General features: G+C 36.6%; 1 protein-coding gene across 1 annotated transcript in view; it reads right to left on the reverse strand.

Moving 5' to 3' along the window:
• The window catches only part of LOC127881479 (uncharacterized), a 64839-nt gene that overhangs the window by 26147 nt on the left and 10904 nt on the right, over positions 1-27788 (reverse strand). Inside the window, 6 exon segments of the mRNA XM_052429380.1 lie at positions 208-268; positions 987-1127; positions 1614-1756; positions 8975-10575; positions 18783-18969; positions 18971-19564. Of these exon segments, the coding sequence (XP_052285340.1) occupies positions 208-268; positions 987-1127; positions 1614-1756; positions 8975-10575; positions 18783-18969; positions 18971-19564 (2727 nt within the window).

A 27788-nucleotide genomic window follows, 5' to 3' on the forward strand; every position in this document is an offset into this window, starting at 1 on the left:
AAGAAAACTTCCGTTAAACAAAAAATACCAAAAAAGCCAAGTGTCATCCCTGATAAGCCTGTGTGGCTTGCACAGGCTAATCTGGGTCTACACATTACGCACATGTATTGAGCCCAACACTTTACGCACATGTATTGAGCCCAATTTTCCGAAAACAAGGCTGATATGACTAGGACAGATACTGGCTATAATGTTCACATGATATACCTGCCCAAAGGCACTGACTCCCTTGTCTGTTCTACCACAGCGAGTGTAAAATGCTGTTTCCCTACAAGCATAAAATATGTTGCTAGTTAAATGTTACTTGTTGTTACATCTCAATTCTGAATGAATGCAAAAGATTTAAATTAAGTATACCATGATTTTAATACCTTTTCTTTTCTATCATGAGTAAAATTAAAATATGTATCTGAACCACTGCATATTTTATGACTTAAAGAGACTGTACTTAACCCTTTCCCACTCAGAAACAAGTAAAAATGGCTATGTGTGAACAGCATAAAACCAGAAAAGCCTGCGAGTTACTTGCAGTCTGTTCAGGTTTTATGCTGTTTACCGCTCATAAGTATCTAAGGGTTAAAAATGAAGCCTTTAAAACTTGTATATAGCAAGACAGGTATTTAATTGAATTTAACTTTCTAAGGGACTACAAATGAGTGAAATTACGTATCTCATTGGAAAAGGGTTGAGTACAATATGATACGTGTCACTGACACTGATGCCCATCCAACAAGTGTCTGGACACAAACCAATCCACTACATTATGCTACAACGGCAAACAAGACATGCCCAAAGCTTCAGATCTGGCCATGGTTCTGACAACTAAAACAGGTTGACGCAAAAATTCCTTTTCTTTACAATCAACATATTTAAGTAATTCATATGTTTAAGAGTGGGGCTGCTTCACAATTGAGTATAGGCTTCCACACCTTGGTGGAACTTGAATATAATTGATAAATTAATACACAGTTTAGTTTCCTGCTTACTTGGACTCAATGAGCTTGCACTTCACCAGTGCTTCCATGACGGCGCGCTCAACAGTGTGCTCATCATCGGATATTCCAGCAAAGCCTGTGTAGTCGTGACCAAGATACATCACCTTTAGAGCTACGTGGCGAGTATTGAATCTAAAATTCAGCATGTTTGTATATCACAAAATGTTCACCAATAATCCGTTATATATCTACCAATTTGTTACTTGCACAAAACATTAAATAATCATCCCTACTTTAACAAGAGATGTGTTTGTCAGAAACACAATGCCCCCTATTGGGCCATTTTGAAATAAAATTTCAATATATCATTTGGCAGGTTTAGAAATTATCAACCTTTTAAAGCTTATTACTTCCCTTGGATTGTAATTTTTTACTCTTGACCTTGAAGGATGACCTTGACCTTTCACCACTCAAAATGTGCAGCTCCATGAGATACACATGCATGCCAAATATGAAGTTGCTATCTTCAATATTGCAAAAGTTATGGCAACATGTTAAAGTTCGAGCAAACAAACCAACCAACCAACAGACAGGGCAAAAACAATATGTCCCCCAATATAGTGGTGGGAGACATAAAATGTCACTGGGATGGCTACTCATGCTGGAGGTGGTACATACTTTGTAAAATCAATCTGCCGTGGAGCCTTCTTCCGTTTACTAGTGCCAACCTCAGCCACAGCAACACCAGCAGTTTTCTCCACCATGGAGTTCTGAAGCTGCTTCACTTGCGCCTCCAACTGCCGCACTCTCGTCATAAGTTCCTGGGAATAAACATTCAAGACAACATGTATACAGAATTTCATGTGTTGGTAGTCATTATTTACATCTGACATTTTGAAAACTACTTGTACAGGGATAATTTTAGGTCTGCGTCCTGTACGCAAATTAATCGCAGGGGCTGCAAATATTTGCTATATATGCGTCCTGCGGACGCACAATCCTAAAAGTGTATAAATTATGATACTGAAAACTATTTTGCGAACAGAGAAAAAAGAATTTAAGACCATAAGCTTGCAATTCGACCAAAAATGGCCGCCATTTTACTTATGCGCAATCAATAATCTGTGTCATTGGAAAGATTAATTTTGTATTCAACAATAGGAAGCATCCTTATGCAGGGCCCTCGTTTTGCACTTTTTACCGCCAAATATCGGCGGCTTCCCCCATTAAAAAAGTATACTTTTTTCTCCTATTTCAGCTAAAAATTCCCCCTCCAAAAAAAACAACAAATAATTATTTTTATTTTTAACCTATGTTGCCAGCTGGTATCGTGCTACCATTCGGGCTAGTAAATGCAGAACTTACTAGCCCTGACCAATCTTTCATGTGCCCTGACCCAAGTAGTATCAAAACATTTATATTTATCATTCAACTTGTATTTCCTTGTGCGTGGAGATGCGCAATTATGATTCAATCATTCGTATTAGCTTGCCTTACTAATGCTTATGTCACAATATAACGTGTTACGGTAGTCGTAAAATTGCCCAGAATACACACCACGGGTCGGGCATGTTCCTGGGACATTGGCTAGCCCGGACCTAGCAGGGTTTTTTTGGGGTTGTGGGGGAAGGGGCCTTTAGCCCTTATGTGGGGGAAATTAAACGCGGGATTTTCCACTTTGGGGAAAATTTGTGCATGTGGGAATTTTTGCGGCGTTCCCATTTTTTGGAGGATTTGTTTACTTACTCTCTCATTATTACAATACATTTGTACATGTTTGCACTATATTTATTGTTTTTTTGATAATTTATTACGTTTGGCAAGATTGAATTGAAATAGAATTGAGATATTATAATCATGAGACACATCTTTCCATTAAAAAAATTTTTTTAGGGGGAATTTTTGGTTCTGAAAGGGGAAAAAACCAGCCTAGTTTGGTGGGGGAAGACGCCGATATTCGGCGTCTGTTATATAAGGTAAAAAACCCCTGCCTAGGTACAGGCCGTGAATGTAGTTCAGATGTGCCTTAGTGTCAAGCCCTGAATGGTCCAGTGGGGTTACTGTTTGTTGCACTACACACGCGTGAATGTGATGTACAATGGCCTGTTTAAATCTTGAAAATAATCTAGTCATAAAACTGTTGAGTTGCCTTTTAAAGTTTCCTGTTTAATTGGGACTAGATAGCCATGTGATGTCATTAAAATGTTGAAATACCCTGATCCACTATGTTTTTCTTCTGCTTATAGATGGGACCCATACTTTTTCTCTGGGACCAATAGATTAAAAACCTACGAGTCCCTGGTACTTATGATTTCTAAAATTATCACTGCTTGTAAGTAAAAGTTCACTTGTCTGCTTGCAATGGAATCAACTAAAGATCATCCAACAAAGCAAGTGCATGTCCCAACATAAAAAATCCATGCTTAAAACATAAAATTTCACTCCAATACATGAACACTTTATTTAGATTTCCTAATAACAATATTTAAAGGCGAGTATAGATTTCATATGGGAGACTTAGGATTTGATAGTCCTAATGCTCCAACAAGGCGAGTAGCATTTTTAGAAATTTTACATCCTGTATGTCTATGTGAAGATGTTGTCACAAGTCTTAACTGAAAACAGGACAGAATTATGACATTAAAACTTCTCTTTATGTTTAAAAACAAAAGCCATCTGGATGTGTGTCATATTAAATAAACTGCAATAATTGAAGCTTTTTTACATGTAGACAAAACAGAATGCTCAAGAACAATGCATCACACGTGGTTCTAGGTTATACAACAAAATGAGAAAGTATATATTCTGTTTAACCATTTTTGTTGCTTGCTTCCTTTCACCAAAACCCTAAATTTATCAAAACGTTTTTTCTGTTCGCATCTTTACGGATTATCCGAATTAAGTGTGTCCGAATACCAATATGTTTTGTTGATATTCCATTTTCAAAAAATCTCCCGTTTTATGCAAGAAGTCAAGCAAGAAAACAAATTCGATTGCATTATATGTAAACAAAATTACATTTTAATCCAAGTATCTACCTGTTTGCTCAGTCTGAACATCGTGAAATCCTCCAACAAAACGTGAACTGTATGATGTATCGTGCTTGTTGAGAAATTACAAAGTTGTTAAAATTACTCACATTGGAAACTATTTTCCGTAAATTAGTGAAACTTCCGCACATAAAACAAGGTTATGTGCTATATATTTTAGTTATTTATACATATGTAATGATAATCTGTTACAGCGATATCATGATTATTCTTTAGAATTAGAATCATCTTAGTAAAATCGATGGTAAAAATGGACAATGGTAGGTTACAAACAACTAACGTTGCTGCGAAATTACATTAGCAATATTGTTGTAGCTAGGAGAAACAGGATCAGTTTATAAGAAAAGTAATTGACTCGATCTTAACAAACATTTTCAATTGATAAGAAAACAGAATTAATTGGTGCCTTGTGTGAAAAAGGAATATGATATTGTTTCTGATGCATAACTAAGGTACAGCAACATAATCTGATCTACGTTTGACAGTAAGGTTTATATGATTTGTAATCGGAACAAATACATAGAATCATAAATGCATTTGTATTAGTATGCAAAACAACATTTTTCTTTAAATGAGAAAATGTATGCCATAAATAAACAAAAGCTTACTCATTTAGAACCTTTCAAACAACAGAAAAAATAGAATTTAGCATTTCTCATTTATTCGCTGTATTTGTACACTGAATAAACATTATACTTTCACTATTTTATTTTTTAATACTAGTACCACATAGAAAATGTTTCATTAACAATATTTTGCATTGTTTTACACACTTCCATGAAAATAAATAAGATAAACAAATACCCAAAATAATTACAATTTCAGATAAATTAAGTATTTTCAGTAATGAGTTTTGTTACATTGTCAGAGTAAATATTCAACATACAGTGACATACATGACAACACAAGGTCGAATTAGCATTATGAATATGGTATCTTCCTAACAATCAATAATACCAGGGATCAATCCCTACTTAAGGAGCCTTCTATAGATGTACTAAATTCTTCAATTACTTTTTCTACTTAGGAAACTCAATATTGCCTCTAGAAACCATTTGAATGCCTTGCAGCCAAATAATTGGTTGAAACTTCTCCATTGAAAATTGTCCAAGAATTGTCAATCCTGCAATGATATTTGATTGTGTAAGAATCAAAGTAAAGGGAGGCAACTATATCTGTCCATGTATAGCCAACATGAGTACTGCTGAATATGCATGAAAGATAAAGACTTGCAAGGGATTTTTTTGTTTTGTACTGGTCTTAAAAGATGAATAAATCCCTAGTAGTAATATTGAGTACTGTTTTATTAAGGAAAAAATTCCTTTGACAGCAAGAAAGCTGCCAGCCTTTTTCTGGCTTTATTTATTTGCATTTTTAATTGCCAGCCTGACGCATATTCTTGGAAATAGTTCCTAAGATGCAGACATAGAATGCTCAAAAGACTCGGGCATTCATGGACAGATATCTGATAGCCACCAAATTGTACACAAGGAGGCATTTTGACAAGCCATATTGATAATAAGATGACTTCAAATATCTTTATAATAATAATTTTCATGCATATCTTTCTATAAGTTTGCATTCATTTGAGCCGTACTCTGTGAGAAGGGGGTTTAATGCAAGTGCGTAAACTGTTGTCCCAGATTAGCCTGTGCAGTCTGCAGACTGCACAGGCTAATCTGGGAGGACACTTTACATACAACCCATTTAAAAACCAAGGCTTTGATTATACAGATTCAGCATCTTTATACTTTTCCTTTATTATTACTAAGATTTTAAGGCTTTAAATTAGGGATTTGCTTTGTTTCAAACTTGGTACATGTAACACCTACAATATCTGCTGTTGGTAGTAAATCCTTTCACAGGGCCTTGTATAAAACCATGAAGTTAAAAAACAACAGATTTAAGTATACTAAATTGCCCCTGCCAATCCCTATAATTGTGTCCAAGTATTTTATTAAACAGTAGCTTAGTATCTTAACTTTTACATAGAGCAAGTATTAATTGTTCTCTGTTAAATATGAAAATCAAAGCTTAATAATAAAAGGCATAGTTCAAAGCTTTAATGATCAACATTTATTATAATTATGCATCACAGTTAAGATTTTATGGCTGGTTTTCAGCGGCTAGGCGTACATTATAACCCAACAAAAGTGAACAATCGAGAGGTAAATATACCTTAAACCATGGACAGTCGGTAATTAACGAGTTTTTATACCCATTTGAATCGTTAACGGATGTACACGAACAACCATCAATCAACGTTACTTGTCAACTCATGACAGAATGTATCCTCCATATATCCCGTTAAGAAAGGGTAAGTTTTAACCGTGACAATGTTGTGAACATGACTTTACAACAAGTACGAGGCCTGTATGTCTAGCTTATACACTTCTTCAGGAAATGACAATTACGACACTCTGCACTCAGTGGTTTTTCAGCGCAGACCATTTGAGGCATCTTAAAGAAACAAATTCAATTCATTTACACAACAGTTTACTTTTGTTTTAGTAATTAAATTGTATTATGAATAATTTTTAATTCACATTAAATTATTTAGTTCAGCTCAGGCCTTATTAAGCAGCTTAAAGAAACAAATACAATCATTTATATAACAACTTACTTTTGTGGGGCGGGTGGGTGGGTTTTTATTTTTTACTTTTTATTTTTATTTTATATGTCGGACCTATATATTAAGTAATGAAATGTTCACAAATTTGTTAGTTTATATGCATAATGCCTATATGTATGTATGTATGTAAAATTATATAGAATAAAAGAAATACATTATCAAAATTTGACTATTGTGTTTTATTTTACCCTTTTAAAATCATGTTAAACATATTCTGACAAAACATTGACTACACAAAGTATTAAAGGAAATACAAATCTGTAACAGAACCCTTTACGTTATTTTTTTTCAGTATGACTAGATATTATTGATTAAAACATGGTATGCATGGAGATTTATGGGAAGTTTCAGGGGTGTCTCCAATACTAAAGTAAATAAAATTTCCTAGACAGCCGACAGCTTGACTAACTGTAACATCAGGTGACATCTGTGTCAATTCTAATTTATTTCAGCCGACTAGGGCACAGACAATTTTCGGGTGGTCAACTTTCAACGATGAGGCTTGATCATACGAACCACAAATGAACTCATCGTACAGGTCAGGGAGAGTTAAAATTTCTGCACATTTTGACACCCCATACTAATCTTTTACGGTTGTAACGCCGTTTCTACACCTCAAAATAAAAAACATTTTGTTGTTGTTTTCGCTCGATCACTTAAATTTCACAGGACGATTGTGCGCCGTTAAAAATCAATAATCGTCTCGGAGACATTGAGTTGCTGATTCGCACTTCGCAATTTTTGTACTCATTCAGCCGTTTCGTCCTCAGTATTTTGCGGCTCAATTTTTTTTACGGATTTTTTTTTTCAAAATAAAAAACGTTCGGGTGGGACGATTTTCGATGGGCGGGCGGGGATGAGAATCTAGGAATTTATTTTCTATTGCCTTACTATCAATAGTTACACCAAAATAACAAAAATCCTCTGAAGTACATGTATATATGGTATGTGTAAACATTTAGTTTGCTTGAATTGTTGGCAATATTTATTGCAGATCTTACTTTTTTATCAAAAGGCCATATTTTATTTATTTTTGAAACTCATCAGAATTTTAATTCAATACAGATTTGTCTAATCTTTACTGTTCACTTTAAAGCTGTTTTCACATTAAAAAACGCATGTCCGCATATTAAATTCATGAAATGTCTAAATTGTGTTGTTCTGTGTTTGTTTATTTTTAATTTAATGGCAGTTGGATCATAAATATTTTTACCAAATCGGAAAGTTCTGTGCACTTTATTTTAACATTTCCACCAGGCACTGGTTCTACCAAGAAACAATATTTAACCCATTTATGCCTAGTGAACTCTTCCATCCTTTTAAATTGGATCAATTTATTTTTAAAATAAGGGATGTCTGGTATATTTATTTCTATATTTAGAAGATTTCTTACAGAAATTCCTTTAAGCAAACAGCGCAGACCCTGATAAGACGCCGCATCATGTGGCGTCTCATCTGGGTCTATGCTGTTTGCCAAGGCCTTTTTTTCTAGACGCTAGGCATAAATGGGTTAAACATGAATTATCTATACACAACTCATAAAAAAATATTGCATTTATTTATCGAAGAACTTAATCATTTTAATGTTTAACCTTTCTTAGTTACACAAAAACACTATTTTATTTAAAAAAGACATGAAATAATTATAATTTTAAATTGCCAAATTTTATCAAAAGATACAGTGAGCATTTAATCTTATTAGTTTGATATGCTATTTAAGCTTTCAATTTCCAAACAAAGTATCAGCGCAAATGAGAAAATACTTTAATAACAAGTTTTATTTATTACATTTTGGCTTAGCTTAATAGGTTAGTGTTGATTATAGATCAGGTTTATCATGTGAGGCTTAGAAAAAAAAGCAACACTAATCTATTATTCTATTTATCCCACTTTTTATTCAGTAAACGTTTTTATTTAAACAAAATTAGTTTAACTGGATAATTGCGCTGGATTTATGACGTCATTTTGTCAAAAAGATGGCGTCATTTCGTACCGTGGTTTATAGCAGAAATTTAATCAACAGGGCTTTAATCAACAGAATTCGCTGTAAAAGTGGGATAAAATAACATGAGCCTTACTCTAAAGAAAACAACAGGGTTTTATGCATGTGCCTAGAATGGCGTCCTAAATTAGCCTATGCAGTCTGCACAGGCTAATCAGGGATGATACTTTCTCCCGAAACTGGAATTTACTAAGAAGAGACTTCCTTTAAACAAAAAAGACCATTAAAGAAGAAAATGTTGTCCCTGATTAGACTGCATATCCTGCACAGGCTGATCTGAGACAACATTTTACGCACAGGCTTTAAGCCCTGTTTTCCCACTCGAGGCTGATATACATTTAACAGGAAATCTTACCTCTTCCCGCTGAGAGGGTACATGGGGATTCACAGCCAGTTTGTCCAGTTCAACTTTACCCAAGTGACCATTGACCTTTCTCTTCTGGTCATCAATTGCTCCAGGCCTGTCGGCTCCTTGACAAATCTTTCCATTGAGCAGGTCAGAAGGTCCCAGGGATATCCCATTTCTCCATGCCTCTGCGAGTTTGAAATAGCATTGCTGTTGATCGTTGTTTTCTCGAGTGCTTGGGACAATAGTTTTTTTGCTCAAATTCAACGCTGTATCTTCCCCGTGTCCGTTCCATTGTCCAATAGGTTTCTTTTCAAGTTGGTTTTTAGCGTTCTGAAAGGCTTCGCTTTGAATGATGTGACTCAATGTCTGAAGTCTTTGATATGCTGTGGAGGATATGGAGCACTGCTCCTCGCCTTTATTCAAAGCTTTACTAGCACCACTTTTTAGACTAGAATTTTCCATGGCACGATTTTGGCAATGATTCACCACAACTGAGCTCTTCGAAAGGTCCATTACATTCTCATCTTGTTTTTGTGGAACACACTGGGTATGCGAGCTCTTTCTACTCTTAACACGCTCCATTATGCGAGTATGTACCTGTCCTAGCGTCTTTTGATGCGCTTGCACCTTATTAGACGTCTCTGACTTAATCCTCGCTTCGATTTCCATGACCTTCTGCAACTGACCAGGTGGCATTTGATCACGGTTCATAGGTGACCATTCCCTGCTTTGTCCTTGACTTTGACCGTGGTCCGAAGACCTTGAAGGTGAAGGACTGTGGCTCTTTCGTGGCTGACTAGCTCTGGCTATCTGACTAGGCATAAACTGGATGGGTGTTGGAATCACGCCCAAATGATGTGGAAATGGAAGAAAATTGTGACCCTCCATGTCATTACTTCCAGGCTCCTGTTTAATGTTGACTAGAAAAGGGTTAACAGCACCATTTTGTAAAAGAGAGCCCCCTGCGAGGCCAAACTGAGACATTGTGGTCATATAGTTAATGAGATTCGCTTGTAGCAAAGGATTCATGGCACTTGTGGAAGAAACTGACGGCAAGTCTTGGCTAAACGTTTGCGCCAAGCAAGAAACAGCCGTTTTAATTAAGTCTATTGTATTCTGTGGTTGACTAGATGACACATTTGTCGATATGTCATTTGAATGGTCATATTTGTAACAAGGTTGACTAGATACAGATTTGACCGAGGACAAACTGTCTAAAGAAGAGTGGCCATTGGACAGGGAACCTAGGACATAATTGTAGGCTGGTTGGGAATCTGCCAGCGTCTCTGAGGTGTTCATGTCCTCTTTAGTCCTGTCCGACGCTCTCTCTGGCGATGGCGTCTTGTTTGGTTTTGGAGCAAGTTTTCTTGGTGACTTCGCAGAGATGTTTGTTATTTTAAACTTCAGCTGACCTGAAAAATCACCGGAACCAGGTTCTTGAAGTGCTGATGCCATTTGCGAGTTGACCTTGAAATCACTGTCTTTTCCGTGAAGTTGGTCATGGCTGCCAAGCTCCTCGACGAACCAGTGGTTCACGAAGCCAAGCCTCTGGGTGAGCTTGATCCGATAAGAGCACCTATGGCCCCTCATCTTTGTCTTGTCACAGCCTGTCGAGAAGGGAAGCATAATACTTAGCGCTTTACCACACATACTCATTTGCAGTACCTTAGAAAAGCATGTGAAATCAAATACTTTCTTATATAAAATATTTTCAAACATTAAAGGCTTCATTTAGTACCCTAAGAAAGGGTCACCATGGCGTATGGTGTCTGCCTAGAGACGGGAAGTCGCAGGTTTGATCCCCACTGTGGGAGCGTTCTTTAGATCTTCCCCATAGACACCAAGTACTGTATAAACTCGAGAGCATTTCAATTAAGCCTTAGGCTTTCTGTGCAATCAAGTTAAAATAAATAGGTTTAAACTAACCCAAAGAAAGAGGTATCTGAGTAACTTGCAGGCAGTTCTGGTTTTATGCAGGTTGCATGTAGCCATTTTCACTTTGCTTTTGAGCTTGAAAGGGTTAATACAAGTTATTTCCCAAACTTATGTGTCGAAATTGTTTATCAGGTACAGAAGTATTTTTAGGATACAACAGCTTAGCTTTCACTATCCTTACACTTAATTGACCAAATATCTTTGCATCTTGTCAAAGCAGAGGGGGTAATCACGTGATAGTCAAGATGGCGACGTCCATGCAGTGATAGTTATTTTGCGCCGTTTTATACCCTTTATTACTTTCGTTTACTTTTTTAATAATACTCACTTTCCAGTCAAATCAGTAAACATGAGGGCCAAGATGGCCCTAGTTCGCTCACCTGAGAGGAGTCGGTTCACTCAATCTGTGTCAAAATTATGACCTAGTGATCAAGTGTTTGAGCCAGATGAGTCAGATATGATTATTACTTTGATTTGCATCAAGAAAATCATTCTCTTCAAATACTCAAGTATTAGGTGAACAAGCTGTGTTTATGAAACACTATGTCCCCCATTTATTTGACCTTTGACTTTGAAGGATGACCTTGAACTTTCACCACTCAAAGTGTGCAGCTCAATGAGATACACATGCATGCCAAATATCAAGTTGCTATCTTCAATATTGCAAAAGTGATGGCCAGTGTTAAAGTTTGACGCAAACCAACCAACAAATTTGACCTGGAAGGATGACCTTGACCTTTCATCACTCAAAATGTGCAGGTCCATGAGATACACATGCATGCCAAATATCAAGTTGCTATCTTGAATATTGCAATAGTTTTGCATATTGCAAATGAGCAAACATCAAACTTTGCTAACAAAAATAAATATAATGCCCAAGATTCATAAAAACGGAAACAAAATTGTAACCTCTAGAGTGTTTACAAGGACTTTGTATAATGTGATGAAAATTTTGACAAACTAAGGGCAATAATTCTGGCATTTATTATGAGATTTTGATCATTATCAAACTTGACTGAGATCTTGTGGCCATATAGCTTCTCAGCAACTTTGATAAAGTATGCTCAAGAAATGTGAATGTTTACAAACCAAATGTGGACGGACAGACGACGGACAAAGACTGATCGTAAAACCTCACCTGAGCAATCCGGTGAGCTTAAAAGTTTGTTTTTTTCACTGATCTGTGCCATTTTCCAACTTGTCCGAGATATCAATATAACCAACTTCTTGTGACTTCTAAAGTGTTCAGAAGGTTTTTCTATAGTCATATAAGGAAAATTGCCCAATCCCCCCTAGCGGCCATGTTTTTTTAACGATCGGGACCATTTTTCGAACTCATCTGAGATATAAATAAAACCAATTTTTTCACCAAATTTTATGATGATTGGGCAAAAAATGTGACTTCTAGAGTGTTCACAAGCTTTTTTTACGATAGTAATATAAGGAAAATGCGCCCCACCCCTGGCAGCCATGTTTTTCAACCGACCGGAACCATTTTCGAGCTCAACTCTCGTATCTAGGAAACAAATGTTCTGACCAAATTTCATGAAAATTGAGCCAAAAATGTGACTTCTAGAGTGTTCACATGTTTTCACTATATACATGTATATGTAAAGAAAACTGCCCCGCCCACTGGTGGCCATGTTTTATCACCGATCTAGACCATTTTCAAACTCGTCTGAGATATCAATAAAACCAATGTTTTCACCAAGTTTTGTGATGATTGGGCAAAAAATGTGACTTCTTGACTGTTCACAAGCCTTTTTTACTATATAAATATAAGGAAAACTGCCCCATCCCCCTGGCAGCCATGTTTTTCAATGGACCTGAACCATTTTCGAACTTAACTCAAATATCTAGGAAACAAATGTTCTGACCAAATTTCATGAAGATTGGACCAAGAATGTGACTTCTAGAGTGTTCACTTGTATTCACAATAAACATATAGAGAAAACTGCCCGGCTCGCTGGTGGCCATGTTTTTTCACTGATCTGGACTATTTTGGAACTCGTTCGACATATCAATAAAACCAATGTTTTGACCAAGTTTCATGATGATTGGGCGAAAATTGTTTCTTCTAGAGTGTTCACAAGGTTTCTCTATGGCCATATAAGGAAAACTGCCCCGCCCACTGGCAGCCATGTTTTTCAAGTGACCGGAACCACTTTTAAACTCAACCAACATATCATTAAGACATACATTTTGACAAAGTTACATGATGATTGGGCATGAAATGTGACTTCTACAGTGTTTACAATTTTTTTTTTTTTTTGGACCTAGTTTTTGATCCAGCATGACCCACTTTTGAACTCGATCGAGGTATCATTGGGACAAATCTTCGGACCAAGTTTCATGAAAATCGGACAAGAAATGTGGCCTCTAGAGTGTTTACAAACCAAGGACGGACAGACGGACGGACAGAAAACGGACAAAGACCGATCCTAAAGCAATCAGGTGAGCTAAAAAGGTGATTAGCGTTTAAGTCGTATTAAAATTCACTTTATATCTCATCTTTACTCCCCACAAATGTTCTTAGTGGAGCTGTAATTACCGCTGAGAAATTTCACAGAGAGTAAAGTCGAGATATAGAGTGAATATTAATACAAAATAAACGCTAGTAACTTTCTTGCTGATATGGCTGGAAAGTGAGCGGCATTTAAAAAATAAATACAAGTAATAAAGGGTATAAAACGACAATAAAATACCTTAAACGGCATGGACGTCGCCATCTTGACTATCACGTGATTACCCCCCTCTGTAAAGGCATCTGTAGTAATTCAGTGCTAGGTAATGTCAAGGTCAAAATGGCATAGTGCCTGTCTCAGATTTTCCAATATGTCAATATTTGTCTATACAATTATGACAAATTATATAAACAGATTGTTTTGTTTCACATTAAAATGGGTTAAAATATATGTATGCTTTTTCGTGCAATAACGATGGGTAAAAAACTTAGTTTAGGAATAAAAAAAATTATGTGTCAATTTACAAGTTGGTGCTTAAACCATTACACGCTTCATTCGAGTGTTAATATTTGGTACACAAAGAGTCTGTTACTTGATCATGCAACACTGCCCTTAAGTGGGTGAAATTCTTAGTCAACACTCCACTTAAGGACACCCTAGAACCTTGCCCACTTCCGTAATGAATAAGATTATAAAATAAATTGTATAACTATAAATTATAAGGAAAAAAAACTAATTGGGCTTGGTTGATCATTTTTAGTGCCGTCTTATTTATTTAAAAAAAAAAATTCATTGGGTGACATATTAATTAAATTAAACAATAAAAATAAGCAGAAAAAAAATGTTTTACACATTTCCCCCAATGGAAAGCAGCATCTGCTTTAAGATGTGAATGATAAGAATTTACATCATATGGCTGTTATACATGTATGTAAATTCGCCAACTTTGTAGACACTTCATTTTGCCGCAAGGCTTAACTTTACCCTGTTGCTTTTCCAACAACTTTTAAAGTATGTTATGTTCAATTTGTTGTGGGCTAATTATTCAAGCCGAAAACATGAACAATAGGGGATTTATGTAGGATGTAACCAATTAACATCATCAATCATTGTTATTTTAATGCATTTATTAGGGTAATTGTAGCAATAAAAGCTGAAGAGATTGTGGTTATCACAACAAATAGTTATTATTTAAAAACTCAAATTAAAAAAGTAAACAATATGTAATTTGTTGAATAGGATATACAAAGAATTACAGATTGTATTATTTATTTTACTGTTCATGGGAAGGGGGAAGTAAATGGGGCAAAAACATATCCTTTACATGTATATTTTAGCTGCAATTTAGGAAAAGAACCAAAACCCAGCGATTTTTTTCCTTCTTTATAAAGTACCGGTAAACGGCACTTTCCCAAATACGAAAAAACTACATATTTCCCAATTGCTGTCCAAAAAATCCCCAATTAAAGGTAAAAAGGCAACATTTTGTTAGTTTCCCTATGCAGCTCTATGGTTTGAACCTAGGTAAATATAATATTGACAGCTTGAAAACACTAAGTTATCAATTTTAAAGTATTTGGGAGCATAAAATCAAATACACCAATTTCCCAATTTGAGGGTTTCACGAATCGATTTTCCCAATATTCAGGCTTTCACGACTCAATTTTTCCCAATTGGACCGGTACGGGTACTTTTCCCAATTGGACAAAAAATATCGCTGAAAACCAGTTTTATTCTTAAAAGGCAATTTTTTAAAAATTTAGCCTACATGTAGCTCTGAAAAAACAGGGTTCAATGTTTGTGCATAATGTGTCATCCCTGATTAGCCAGCGCAGCCTGCACCTGCTAATGAAGGACAACACTTTGTGCTTCTAGGGTAGTTTTTGTTTGAAGGAAGTCTTTTCTTGGCAAAAATCAAGGTTAGACAGAAACTGTTGTCCCTGATAAGCCTGTGCAAACTGCACAGGCAAATCTGGGACAACACTATAAACACATGCATTAAGCCCTATTTTCCCAGAGTGCAACTCACATGTACACAGCTGGATCTTTTGTTGCACACCAATGTGCCCAAGGACTTATACATTGTATTATGCTGTTATGTACATTTTTACCCAACATTAGCACAGCACATCCAAAGTACCAACACAAACTGTAACAAATAAATTAATGCCTCCTGAACTTTATCAATTTTTTATGGAAATTATTGTGAATATTAAAAAACCATCTATAGCTGATTTTTTAAAAACATCAAATGTCATTTATTTTGCATAAGGAATTACTAGCACTCTACAAAACATTTTTGTATTTCAAGGCAGCAAGAGTCTATAAATACCATATTCATGTTCTAAAATGAATCATTTCTTATAAACATGTAACCAATAAATAAAACACACTTAAAATCTGTAAAATGCTTTTGATTGTTTTTCTTTTTGCCTATTATTATAAAGGGGCTGTCAACAGAAAAGCTTGATGGGCAATATAAAATATATGCTGTTGCTGCTGCTGCTGATGATGATAACAATGACAGAATATGATAATACTGCTATTGTTGCTGCAGATGATCATGATGATGATCATCATCATCATTGGCTACTAACAGAAGCCCACAATAGACCTAACTGGCATCTATGTCTTCCCTCAAATCCCCGCAAGGACAAGACCTGTCAATGAAATGAGAATGACAGTGAAGTTTTTATGCCAATATCAGCTGGTGATGACTGATTCCAGCCTTACCATACAAGCAGTTCCCACATCTCCCACAAGCCACACTTACCAGACAAGCAGTTCCCATATCTCCAACAAGCCTCATTTACCAGACAAGCAGTTCCCATATCTCCCACAAACCACACTTACCAGACAAGCAGTTCCAATACCTCCCACAAGCCTCACTTACCAGACAAGCAGTTCATATATCACTCACAAGCCACACTTACCAGACAAGCAGTTCTCATATCTCCCACAAGCCACACTTACCAGAGAAGCAGTTTCCATATCCCTCACAAGCCTCACTTACCAGACAAGCAGTTCCCATATCCCTCACAAGCCTCACTTACCAGACAAGCAGATCCCATATCCCCCACAAGCCTCACTTACCAGACAAGCTGTTCCCATATCCCTAACAAGCCTCACTTACCAGACAAGCAGTTCACATATCCTTCACAAGCCACACTTACCAGACAAGCAGTTCCCATATCCCTCACAAGCCTCACTTACCAGACAAGCAGTTCTCGTATCTCCCATAAGCCACAATTACCTGACAAGCAGTTCCCATTTCACCCACAAGCCACACTTACCAGACAAGCAGTTCTCATATCCCCCCACAAGCCACACTTACCAGACAAGCAGTTCCCATATCACCCTCAAGCCACACTTACCTGACAAGCAGTTCCCACATCCCTCACAAGCCTCACTTACCAGACAAGCAGTTCCCATATCCCCCCACAAGCCTCACTTACCAGACAAGCAGTTCCCATATCCCCCACAAGCTATACTTACCAGACAAGTAGTGTCCATATCCTTCACAAGCCTCACTTATCAGACAAGCAGTTCCCATATCTCCCACAAGCCATACTTACCAGACAAGCAGTTCCCATATCTCCCACAAGTCACACTTACCAGACAAGTGGTGTCCATATCCCCTACAAACCACGCTTATCAGACAAGTAGTTCCCATATCTCCCACAAGTCACACTTACCAGACAAGCAGTTCCCATATCTCCCACAAGTCACACTTACCAGACAAGCAGTTCTCATATCTCCCACAAGTCACACTTACCAGACAAGTGGTGTCCATATCCCCTACAAACCACACTTATCAGACAAGTAGTTCCCATATCTCCCACAAGCCTCACTTAAAAGCAAGCAGTTCCCATATCTCTCACAAGCCACACTTACCAGACAAACAGTTCCCATATCATTCACAAGCCTCACTTACCAGACAAGCAGTTCCCATATCCCCCACAAGCCACATTACCAGACAAGCAGTTTCCATATCCCATACAAGCCACACTTACCAGACAAGCAGTTCCCATATCCACCACAAGCCACACTTACCAGACAAGCAGTTCCCATAACCCCGAAAAGCCTCACTTACCAGACAAGTAGTTCCCATATCCCTCACAAGCCACACTAACCAGACAAGCAGTTCCCATATCTCCCACAAGCCACACTTACCAGACAAGCAGTTCCCATATCCACCACAAGCCACACTTACCAGACAAGCAGTTCCCATAACCCCGAAAAGCCTCACTTACCAGACAAGTAGTTCCCATATCCCTCACAAGCCACACTAACCAGACAAGCAGTTCCCATATCTCCCACAAGCCACACTTACCAGACAAGCAGTTCCCATATCTCCCACAAGCCATACTTACCAGACAAGCAGTTCCCATATCCCTCACAAGCCACACTTACCAGACAAGCAGTTCCCATATCCCTCACAAGCCTAACTTACCAGACAAGCAGTTCCCATATCCCTCATGAGCCACACTTACCAGACAAGCAGTTCCCATATCCCCCCACAAGCCTCACTTACCAGACAAGCAGTTCCCATATCCCCCACAAGCCACACTTACCAGACAAGCAGTTCCCATATCCCTCACAAGCCTCACTTACCAGACAAGCAGTTCCCATATCCCTCACAAGCCTCACTTACCAGTCAAGCAGTTCCCATATCCCTCACAAGCCACGCTTACCAGACAAGAAGTTCCCATATCCCTCACAAGCCACACTTACCAGACAAGCAGTTCCCATATGTCCCACAAGCCTCACTAACCAGACAAGCAGTTCCAATATCCCTCACAAGCCTCACTTACCAGACAAGCAGTTCCCATATCTCTAACATGCCACACTTACCAGACAAGCAGTTCCCATATTCCTCACAAGCCACACTTACCAGACAAGCAGTTCCCATATCTCCCACAAGCCACACTTACCTGACAAGCAGTTCCCATATCCCCCACAAGCCACACTTACCAGACAAGCAGTTCCCATATCCCTCACAAGCCACACTTACCACACAAGCAGTTCCCATATCCCTCACAAGCCTCACTTACCAGACAAGCAGTTCCCATATCTCCCACAAGCCACACTTACCAGACAAGCAGTTCCCATATCCCCCACAAGCCACACTTACCAGACAAGCAGTTCCCATATCCCTCACGAGCCACACTTACCAGACAAGCAGTTCCCATATCCCCCACAAGCCTCACTTACAAGACAAGCAGTTCCCATATCCCTCACAAGCCTCACTTACCAGACAAGCAGTTCCCATATCTCCCACAAGCCACACTTACCAGACAAGCAGTTCCCATATCCCTCACAAGCTACACTTACCAGACAAGCAGTTCCCATATCTCCCACAAGCCACACTAACCAGACAAGCAGTTCCCATATCCCCCACAAGCCACACTTACCAGACAAGCAGTTCCCATATCCCCCACAAGCCCTTTTGCAGGCAGAGGTTCCGCTACAATACAGTGTCTCCCGGGCCACCACAATCTGTTTAGCGTTTTTCGCTCGTCCGGCCCTTATGCTCCCATTGGTCAAAACCATCTTTCCGAATTCCGTGTAGACAAATTGGTCATCTAAGAACGTTTCCCCCCTTTGTCATGTCGACGTATATTTTGTGCACCTCTCTGCCTTTTCTCAGCATGCATTTCCTGTTAAAAGTGGGGAGCATATCGAGATAGTCCTTCAGCTTTCCGCACTGGACCATGGTGCCTTTATATGGAGGTCTAGGCTTAATCTCGCTCTGATGCGGAGACATTGCGACCTCGGAAACCATCTCCAGATTTCCCTCGTAGCGGCTGAAATTGGTGTCGTTTGACTCACAATCCTCTCCGATATCAGCCAAAACTGGCATTGGTATCGATTGGGTCTTAATGAACTCTGGTGGTGATGAACAGCTTAACTTTAACTTTCCTGATGGGCTATGACTAGCAACACTATTGTGGGAGACTTCAACAGGACTAGCTGTGTTTGAATGAGATTCGTTCACCACTAGTCTGTCGGCTTCGAGGTCAAGTTCGTTCTCCAATGGGGAATCCTTTTGGAATTTATGCATAATGTACGTAGGAGGATTGTTATTTTTTTCATCGTCATCTTCCATATCTTCTTCCTGCATTCCCATTACTCTGGTTTTGGCGGCCAAAGGAGCAGTCTTGTCTTGGACAGACTGTATCACAGTGGATTGCTCCTGCAAATAACAAGATCAAAGAAAGGTTAAAAATATATTATTAATTAGTGTTTTTTGTATCTAATGTGTACATAGCTGGTATTTAATAACCATGACAAGAAAACTTGAACAGATTACATTGGTTTAGTTAATCCATTCTTGATTTGAAATTAACATCATGAAGTATTTAATATTTGGTATTAATAATCTATGTAGCAATCTGATTTGTCAAAATTTGAAATTGCGATTTGACTGTATATCATTTTTACACTCCACCACTTTTGACTCATTACCATTTTTAATTCAACTCTTTACCACTTTTGACATTGCCACTTTAACGTCTAAACCACTTTTGTCTCAATACCACTTAAATGTCTATACCACTTTTGACTCAATACCACTTAAATGTCTAAACCACTATTGACTCAATACCACTTTTCACTTTATTTCACTTTTGAACTGAGGAGCTGCGCCATGAGCGCATGATACGCCCGTCGTTAGCCAATGAAGTAGTAAGGTAATAAATAACCCTTTGAATCATTTTTTTACTTCAGTTTATTTGTATTTGAATACATGGTTTATTTTATAAGTACATGAGCATGGAGCGCCGTCTCCTTGACATTCATACCATATCTTTTTTTGAGTATATGTATGCATTTCTTTAGAGGATATGGAGTTGAAGTAAACCTGTTATAGATATTTTGACCAATAATAAAAGAGAAATGTAGATGGGTAAGTGGTAGTGTACAATCGGAATAGAAAAAAGCTCACCTTGTTAAATTTTTCAGGGATACTAAAAAAAAAAAAAAAAAAATCCATCGAAGGATATTTGAGCTACAGTAGGACATTCAATGAAATCACGAAATTTTGACGAACAAAGTCCCATAACTCTGGAACGACAATTCAGAATTCCGTCAAAAACGAAAGGGGATCAGGGTTTATCAATATTAAGATTGTGTTAAAATTTGAAGAAAATCTGTCAAAGGATATTTGACGTAGCGTACGACATTAACAGACGGACGGACGGACAGCTACGGTAGGACATTCAATGAAATCACGAAATTTTGACGAACAAAGTCCCATAACTCTGGAACGACAATTCAGAATTCCGTCAAAAACGAAAGGGGATCAGGGTTTATCAATATTAAGATTGTGTTGAAATTTGAAAAAAATCCATCGAAGGATATTTGAGCTACAGTAGGACATTCAATGAAATCACGAAATTTTGACGAACAAAGTCCCATAACTCTGGAACGACAATTCAGAATTCCGTCAAAAACGAAAGGGGATCAGGGTTTATCAATATTAAGATTGTGTTAAAATTTGAAGAAAATCTGTCAAAGGATATTTGACGTAGCGTACGACATTAACAGACGGACGGACGGACGGACAGACGGACGGACGGACAGACGGACGGACGGACGGACAGACGCGGGGTATACCATAATACGTCCCGTCATAGACGGGCGTATAAAAAGTATGTTGCTTTAGTTCTGATCATTATATGAAACATATTGACTTGAAAATGACAAAACACTACTTGTATTTTATCTGCATTATTTGCATGAATTTAACATGTAGTTATATATTATAAATTCTTGCGCAAATATTTTAACTACTTATTGTTTAGTTGTAGTTCTTGTGGTCATGATGGTTTTCGAGTGCAACAAAGATACATGACAATCTTGACAGATTGCAGTAGAAATTTGTTCAAAGATATGTGTGCCATTCCTTTGCAAGGTAAACTGGGCTTAATGTATGTGCGTTAAGTGTCATCCTGAATAAGCCTGCATGGTCCACAAGGGCTAATGTTAAGTGTCATCCTGAATAAGCCTGCATGGTCCACAAGGGCTAATGTTAAGTGTCATCCTGAATAAGCCTGCATGGTCCACAAGGGCTAATGTTAAGTGTCATCCTGAATAAGCCTGCATGGTCCGCAAGGGCTAATCAAGGACATCGCTTTCCACTGTTATGGTATTTTCTGTTAATTGCATGAGCCAATCTGAGCCAACACTTAATGCACATGCATTAAGCTCCGTTTACCCAGAACTCGTCTCAAATTATTACAATATGAATACCTAAAGCTACATGACACACTTTTTCAATAATAAGCATATTGCAGTCGAACAATGAACTATGTAAACCCTTTACCACTAAGATACATATTTTGACACATTCATAGTCCCTAAAAAAGCTTTAATTAAAGACCTTTCTTACTTAATTCAAGTTTTAAAGGCTTCATCTCCAGCTCCTAGATTTTGATAAGCAGCACACAGCATAAAACCTGAACAGACTGTCAGTCACTCACATGCTGTTCTGGTTTTATGCTGTTTGCACATAGCCATTTTCAGTTTGCTTCTGAGTGGGAAAGGGTTAAATGGTTTGTATGCCCATTAAAAATTTAGATGTTCATGTTATCATTATTTTGTATCATCTTCCTGTTTCCATTTTATCCAATTTATACTAAAGTTGCAATGTGCCTCTTTGTTACTAACGCTTGAATGGTCATTCTGACAGCTCAGGCACTATAAATGACCCTGAGCATTGACCATATACTAGAAAATACCCGGGAGTTACTTGACGGGTGCCTTTAAGCCTTTACCGCTTTGATACATATTTAACCCTTTACCATTTAGATACGTATTTTGACATATTTGTAGTCCCTTAGTTAAATTTAATTAAAGACCTTTCTTACTAGATTCAAGTTTTAAAGGCTTCTTTTCCAACCCTTAGTTTCTGATGAGCAGCAAACAGCATAAAACCTGAATAGACTGCAAGTTACTCGCAGGCTGTTCTGGTTTTATGCTGTTTGCACATGGCCATTTTCACTTTGCCTCTGAGTGGGAAGGGGTTAAGCCCATTTTTCATACCTGGGGTAAATTGTTGTACACTTAAGAGTACCTGGGTACTTTAAAGTAGTACAAGTTTCGACAATGACCAACTGAGCGTTACTAAAATATGTTATTTTAAATTAAATGTACATGATAGCTATAATGAAATCTAAATACCTGATGTTATAATTGTGTATCGACACACAATCAATTTATATACATTTTTTTCAGGAGACCTTTTTTGTAAAGAAGTTTCCCAAATATTACAAAGATAAACTAAAATGCCATGCAGAAGTTTATTTGGATAATTTTTACAAGCATTTTATAATCCCACATTTTTTACATTTTGTTTTCATGAAATGATTTAAGAAGATAAGTTTCCCACATAAGTTATCATAGTAACTTACATTTTTTCATTAAAATTCAGGGCCAGTATTTCGCCACATTCCCAATGCAAAAGGTATATATTATTTCCATATAGGATCTAAAAATTCCCCATTGAAGGTTTCCAAAAAAATACATTTTTCTTTAGTTCTCAACAATTGGTTCATCTCCCATACAGTCATTAGTTCTCAACAATTGGTTCATCTCCCATACAGCCATTAGTTCTCTACAATTGGTTCATCTCCCATACAGCCATTAGTTCTCAACAATTGGTTCATCTCCCATACAGCCATATAAGTTATACCTTAGTAAATATACTATTGAAAACTTTTGTATTTCCAATTTTGAAGCATTAGATAGCAAAACAACATCAACACTAGATTCCCAATTTTAGACATAACACCGTGATTTTTTCCACTCCAAAAGGACCAGTGGCTACATTCCCGAAATAGTGAAAAAATCAGTTACTTATAATGGTGTTTTTTAGCATACTTTCCCACTTTATCTATTTGCTCACATGTTATTACAAATGTAACTGTTTTCTTTGATCACAAATAAAGTACCATTCTGTTCTATACAATTAAATAAATAGAAAAGCAAATTTAGCATAGCATTATTTTATTTGCAAATAAAATCTTGCTATAATTTTACTGTTATTATATGTTTAAAATTTTATCATGTAACAAACATAATAACAGCAAATTTAGCATTATTATATTTGCAAATAAAATCTTGTTATTATTATACTGTTATTATTTTTTTATATTTTATAATGTAACAAACATAATAACATTATATTTTATTATATAACAAACATGCCATAATTACCAGCTAGTAATAATCACCAAAATAAGAAAAAAATATATAAATAAATTAATAAATTAAGTTGGATCATTTTAACTTCACATATACTCCAATAAATGACTACCAAAATAATCCAACCAAGCAAAATAATCAATCAGTTCAAGTTATCAATGTTTCCCCATCCACGTAGGCTCAGTTGACATTTGCAAATAAAAGGTCTTACACCAAGCCGTAACAATGTTACAATCAACCAAACTGTATCACAGCAAATGGTATGTATTAAGCGGGTATAAAATACCCAAAGTTGGCTGCAATTAAACGGTGATCAATCTAAACCGCTAACAGCAATTCTTTTATGTTCGCGAGGTTTTGTTTTTTTCATCAACGGGTGACAACGTTTGCCTTACACTTCGAGACAATCACTCTAAAGGCATGGGTGAATAAAAATGGGTGATTTATTTTAGATTAAGATTAGAAATGCACGATTTATGTTCAAAAGTGACATATTCTGGTTGATTTGGGCGTCTATGCATGAGGACTGTTAAGAAAATCTTATGTGGACATGTCAGAATGTTGTTTTTCTGTAAAAATTTACATATTAGGATTTTTTCTGCTGAAAATGAGCATTTCAGAATAGTTGTTTTCTGTAAAATTAATATATCAGAAAATTTGGTGTCTTTAAAAGGATCTTTTCACGCTTTGGTAAATTGACAAAATTGAAAAAAGTTGTTTCAGATTCGCAAATTTTCGTTTTAGTTATGATATTTGTGAGGAAACAGTAATACTGAACATTTACCATGGTCTAATATAGCCATTATATGCATCTTTTGACGATTTTAAAACCTAAAAATTATAAAGCGTTGCAACGCGAAACGATTGAATAATTTGGAGAGTTCTGTTTTTGTCGTTAAATTTTGTGAAACTACGAAGATTGCTTATATAAGGTATAAAATACATCAAGTATGTGTACTCGGCGCAATAGCTCAGTAGGCTAATGCGTTTTTACTTCAGGACTCTGGCAGGACTCCAGGGGTCACTGGTTCGAAACCTGCTCCGGGCAATGTTCTTTTCCTTTTTTTAATTTTATTCTTGATTTTTTACTGGAGCTTTTACGATCCAATGTTTACAATTATCAATATAAAGCATTTAATGAATAAGTTAAAAAATGCCAAAATCTGTGAAAAGGCCCCTTTAAAAATGTACATTTCAGAACATTTGGTTCATATTAAAGAGTTAACATTTGTTTTTGTTTTTCAAAAAACATGAAAAAACAATTGTTTTCTGAGAAATTTCAGACAATAAACTTCAAGAAAAGTTAGTTGAATAAGAAATTTTCAGTAATTGTCACTCTTAACTTTGTACAATCTTTCTCCATGTACGGTAATCATTCACCTAGAACTATTGTCGCAAAGTTCTAAATAAAAAAAAGAACTTCAGATGTACTTAAGTGATAATCTCTTTTTGGAAATTAATGTTATATATCGGAGAACATAAATAAAGAAACAGTGCTTAATTCATAAATTGAAAATGTATGGTGTTTTCCTGTAAACTTACTGAACATAACCTTGAAACCACAGACTTTGCGAATTCTTTGGTTTTAAGAAATTTGCTATTGTTTTTTATTGATGTGCATAAACAATTTTATCATTTTTTTCTTCTTATAGAGATATATTATAAACAACTGCATTCACATATGTATGTGCATTATAATGGAGCCTAGAAGATTTATATGCATCAATGAAGAGAAAATTATTTTTTCCTCTTTATTGATTTATACTTAGTGAAATACATTGTACATAATGCTTCGTACGAAACTTAACTCTTTCAGTGCGGGAACCGAATTTTGAAGGCCTTTGCAAACAGTTTGGATCCAGATGAGACGCCACAGAACGTGGCGTCTCATCTGGATCCAAACTGCTTGCTATTCTGATAGTATTCTTTGAAAAAGATCAAAGAAAATGCTTATTTTAGAAATTCAGCAGATGACATTTTAGCAGACGACAAATTTCCCAGCATGCAAAGGGTTAATCTTCTAATATGTTGCTGTATATGAAAAAAATATGTTTCATCATGGAAGCATCACCTGTCATATAAGTACATTTGTTATATTACTTAAGTAAAACATAGTAAAAAAATTAGCTACAGGCCATTTGGTTGCTAACTGGTTAAGAATGCCGCCAATATGTACACTAGACAAAACTACTTACCCAGTATCCGCGACCCAATACAACCTTCAAATAAATTAAATATTCATAGCTTACAAATCGGGTATAAAATTTTGATAAAATGGTAAACAGGATTACTTTGATGCTTTTTTGGTGGGTCCTGTTTAACATTCTTGTTCGGTGTTAACTGCCTACCCCGGTTACAGAAACACCATAAAACCATTAAACAGGATGTTGGTAACAGGTGAGGCCTGTCACCGAGGTAAACAGCAGTCTGTTTGACACTTCAGTTTAAAGGCCTATTGCAAGTATAAGAAATCTAAAGTACATTCTGCTTCTACTACAGCTGCTGCTGCTGTTTATGATGATAATCATGGTGGTTGATGGCCATGCTTATGGTGATGAATAATGTGACCTTAATTTATATTGGCTCCTAATTCCTCTGAACCATATGCTACTTCTGCTTCTGTTGCTGCTGCTGAAGGTGGTGGTGGTGGTGGTGGTGATGAAGGTGGTGGTGATGAAGGTGGTGGTGATGAAGGTGGTGGTGATGAAGGTGGTGGTGATGATGATGATGATGATGATGATGATGATGATGATGATGATGATGATGATGATGATGATGATGATGATGATGATGATGATGATGATGATGATGATGATGATGACAGGTGTTGCTTTAACATGTACTCCACATCTCATGTTCTGCTTCTAATAATATATTACTTTAATATACTAAAACAAATAATCATAAAAAATGTTTAGAAAAAAATCAATTGTATTATCTTATATTTACATGTCTTTGTTTCATAGTCATAATATTTTCAATCAATATAGATGCAGTTTTGGTCATTATTTATAAATCTAATTCATACATTTAACTGCAAAATAATTTTTAAATTAATGTATTAATACCAAAACAAAATACACATTTCTATATTCCATATGATTCATAATCATCAATTTGATAAAAAAAAATACATTCAATTTTTCTCCTAAAAAAACAGTGACTTTTTTAAGCTGCTCTGAAAGAAATGACTCATGCCCCTCCATTAATATCCATCCAATACAGCCAATATCCATATCCTTTCCAAATTTACCCAATATCAATGCTTGCCTTGCATCCAAATTTGGCAAATGCCCCTGCGTCTCATTACTGTACTAGTCTAAAAGCCACCATTACACCCTACCCATTCAAAGATCAATCAATAATCTTGTAAAATCACCCAGTCTCCCTTGCTAACCAAAACTACAGTTCTGCAATTAAATTGCCAGAAACGAATAATTTCATCTAAAACTGTTCCAAATGGAATTTTGCCCTTAACTGCCTGTGCTTGCGTCAAAATTCCAACAGATATTCTTGGAAATGCTGCGCAATTCTGGTTCGTTTTTTTTCATCATCTTCGCTCACTCATTTTCCCCCAATGTTCAGCGGGTATTTTTAAATCAATAATTCTGGCTAAATCCCACTTCTATATCTAAATTAGCAAGTGCCAGGAAGCGACCCTGAATGGAAAACTGTCTCTTTTCTGATCAATATCTCAATAGTTTCTCCAACCCGTAGCCATAGCAACCGTTTCTGAGATATCCGTGATAGATTTTTCCTTAAGTTCAGGCATTATGGGGTAGCCAAGAACTTCTCAAAGGCAAGATTGTCTCACCATCTTTAGCTACAGGAATTCTTACATTAGTACTCGTACTTGATTGCTGTTGAGTATTGACAGACTTAAAAAACAAATGGTGGATATCAGTATAGCAAACCGATTACTTTTGAAATCCAATTAAATTCAGTCATAACAAATAAAAGATTTAAAAAAAACTAGTTATTTCTTAAAAAAATGACTATTGTAACCCACATTTTGAATACCAACAAAAAATAACGGCTTATAAAACAATCCAAATAATATGCAATTGCTATCAAATGTCCACATCATTCAAAGAATTTTCAAAATAAATAATTGCTGGCTATGACAATGGCCATTCCCATTTAATAAGGCCTTTGAAAACCATTTTAAGAAACTGAGGAAAATATTACTGATCAAACTGGCAATAGATGATGGA

This window comes from Dreissena polymorpha, chromosome 5 (assembly GCF_020536995.1).
Source record: "Dreissena polymorpha isolate Duluth1 chromosome 5, UMN_Dpol_1.0, whole genome shotgun sequence".
Classification (NCBI taxonomy): domain Eukaryota; kingdom Metazoa; phylum Mollusca; class Bivalvia; order Myida; family Dreissenidae; genus Dreissena; species Dreissena polymorpha.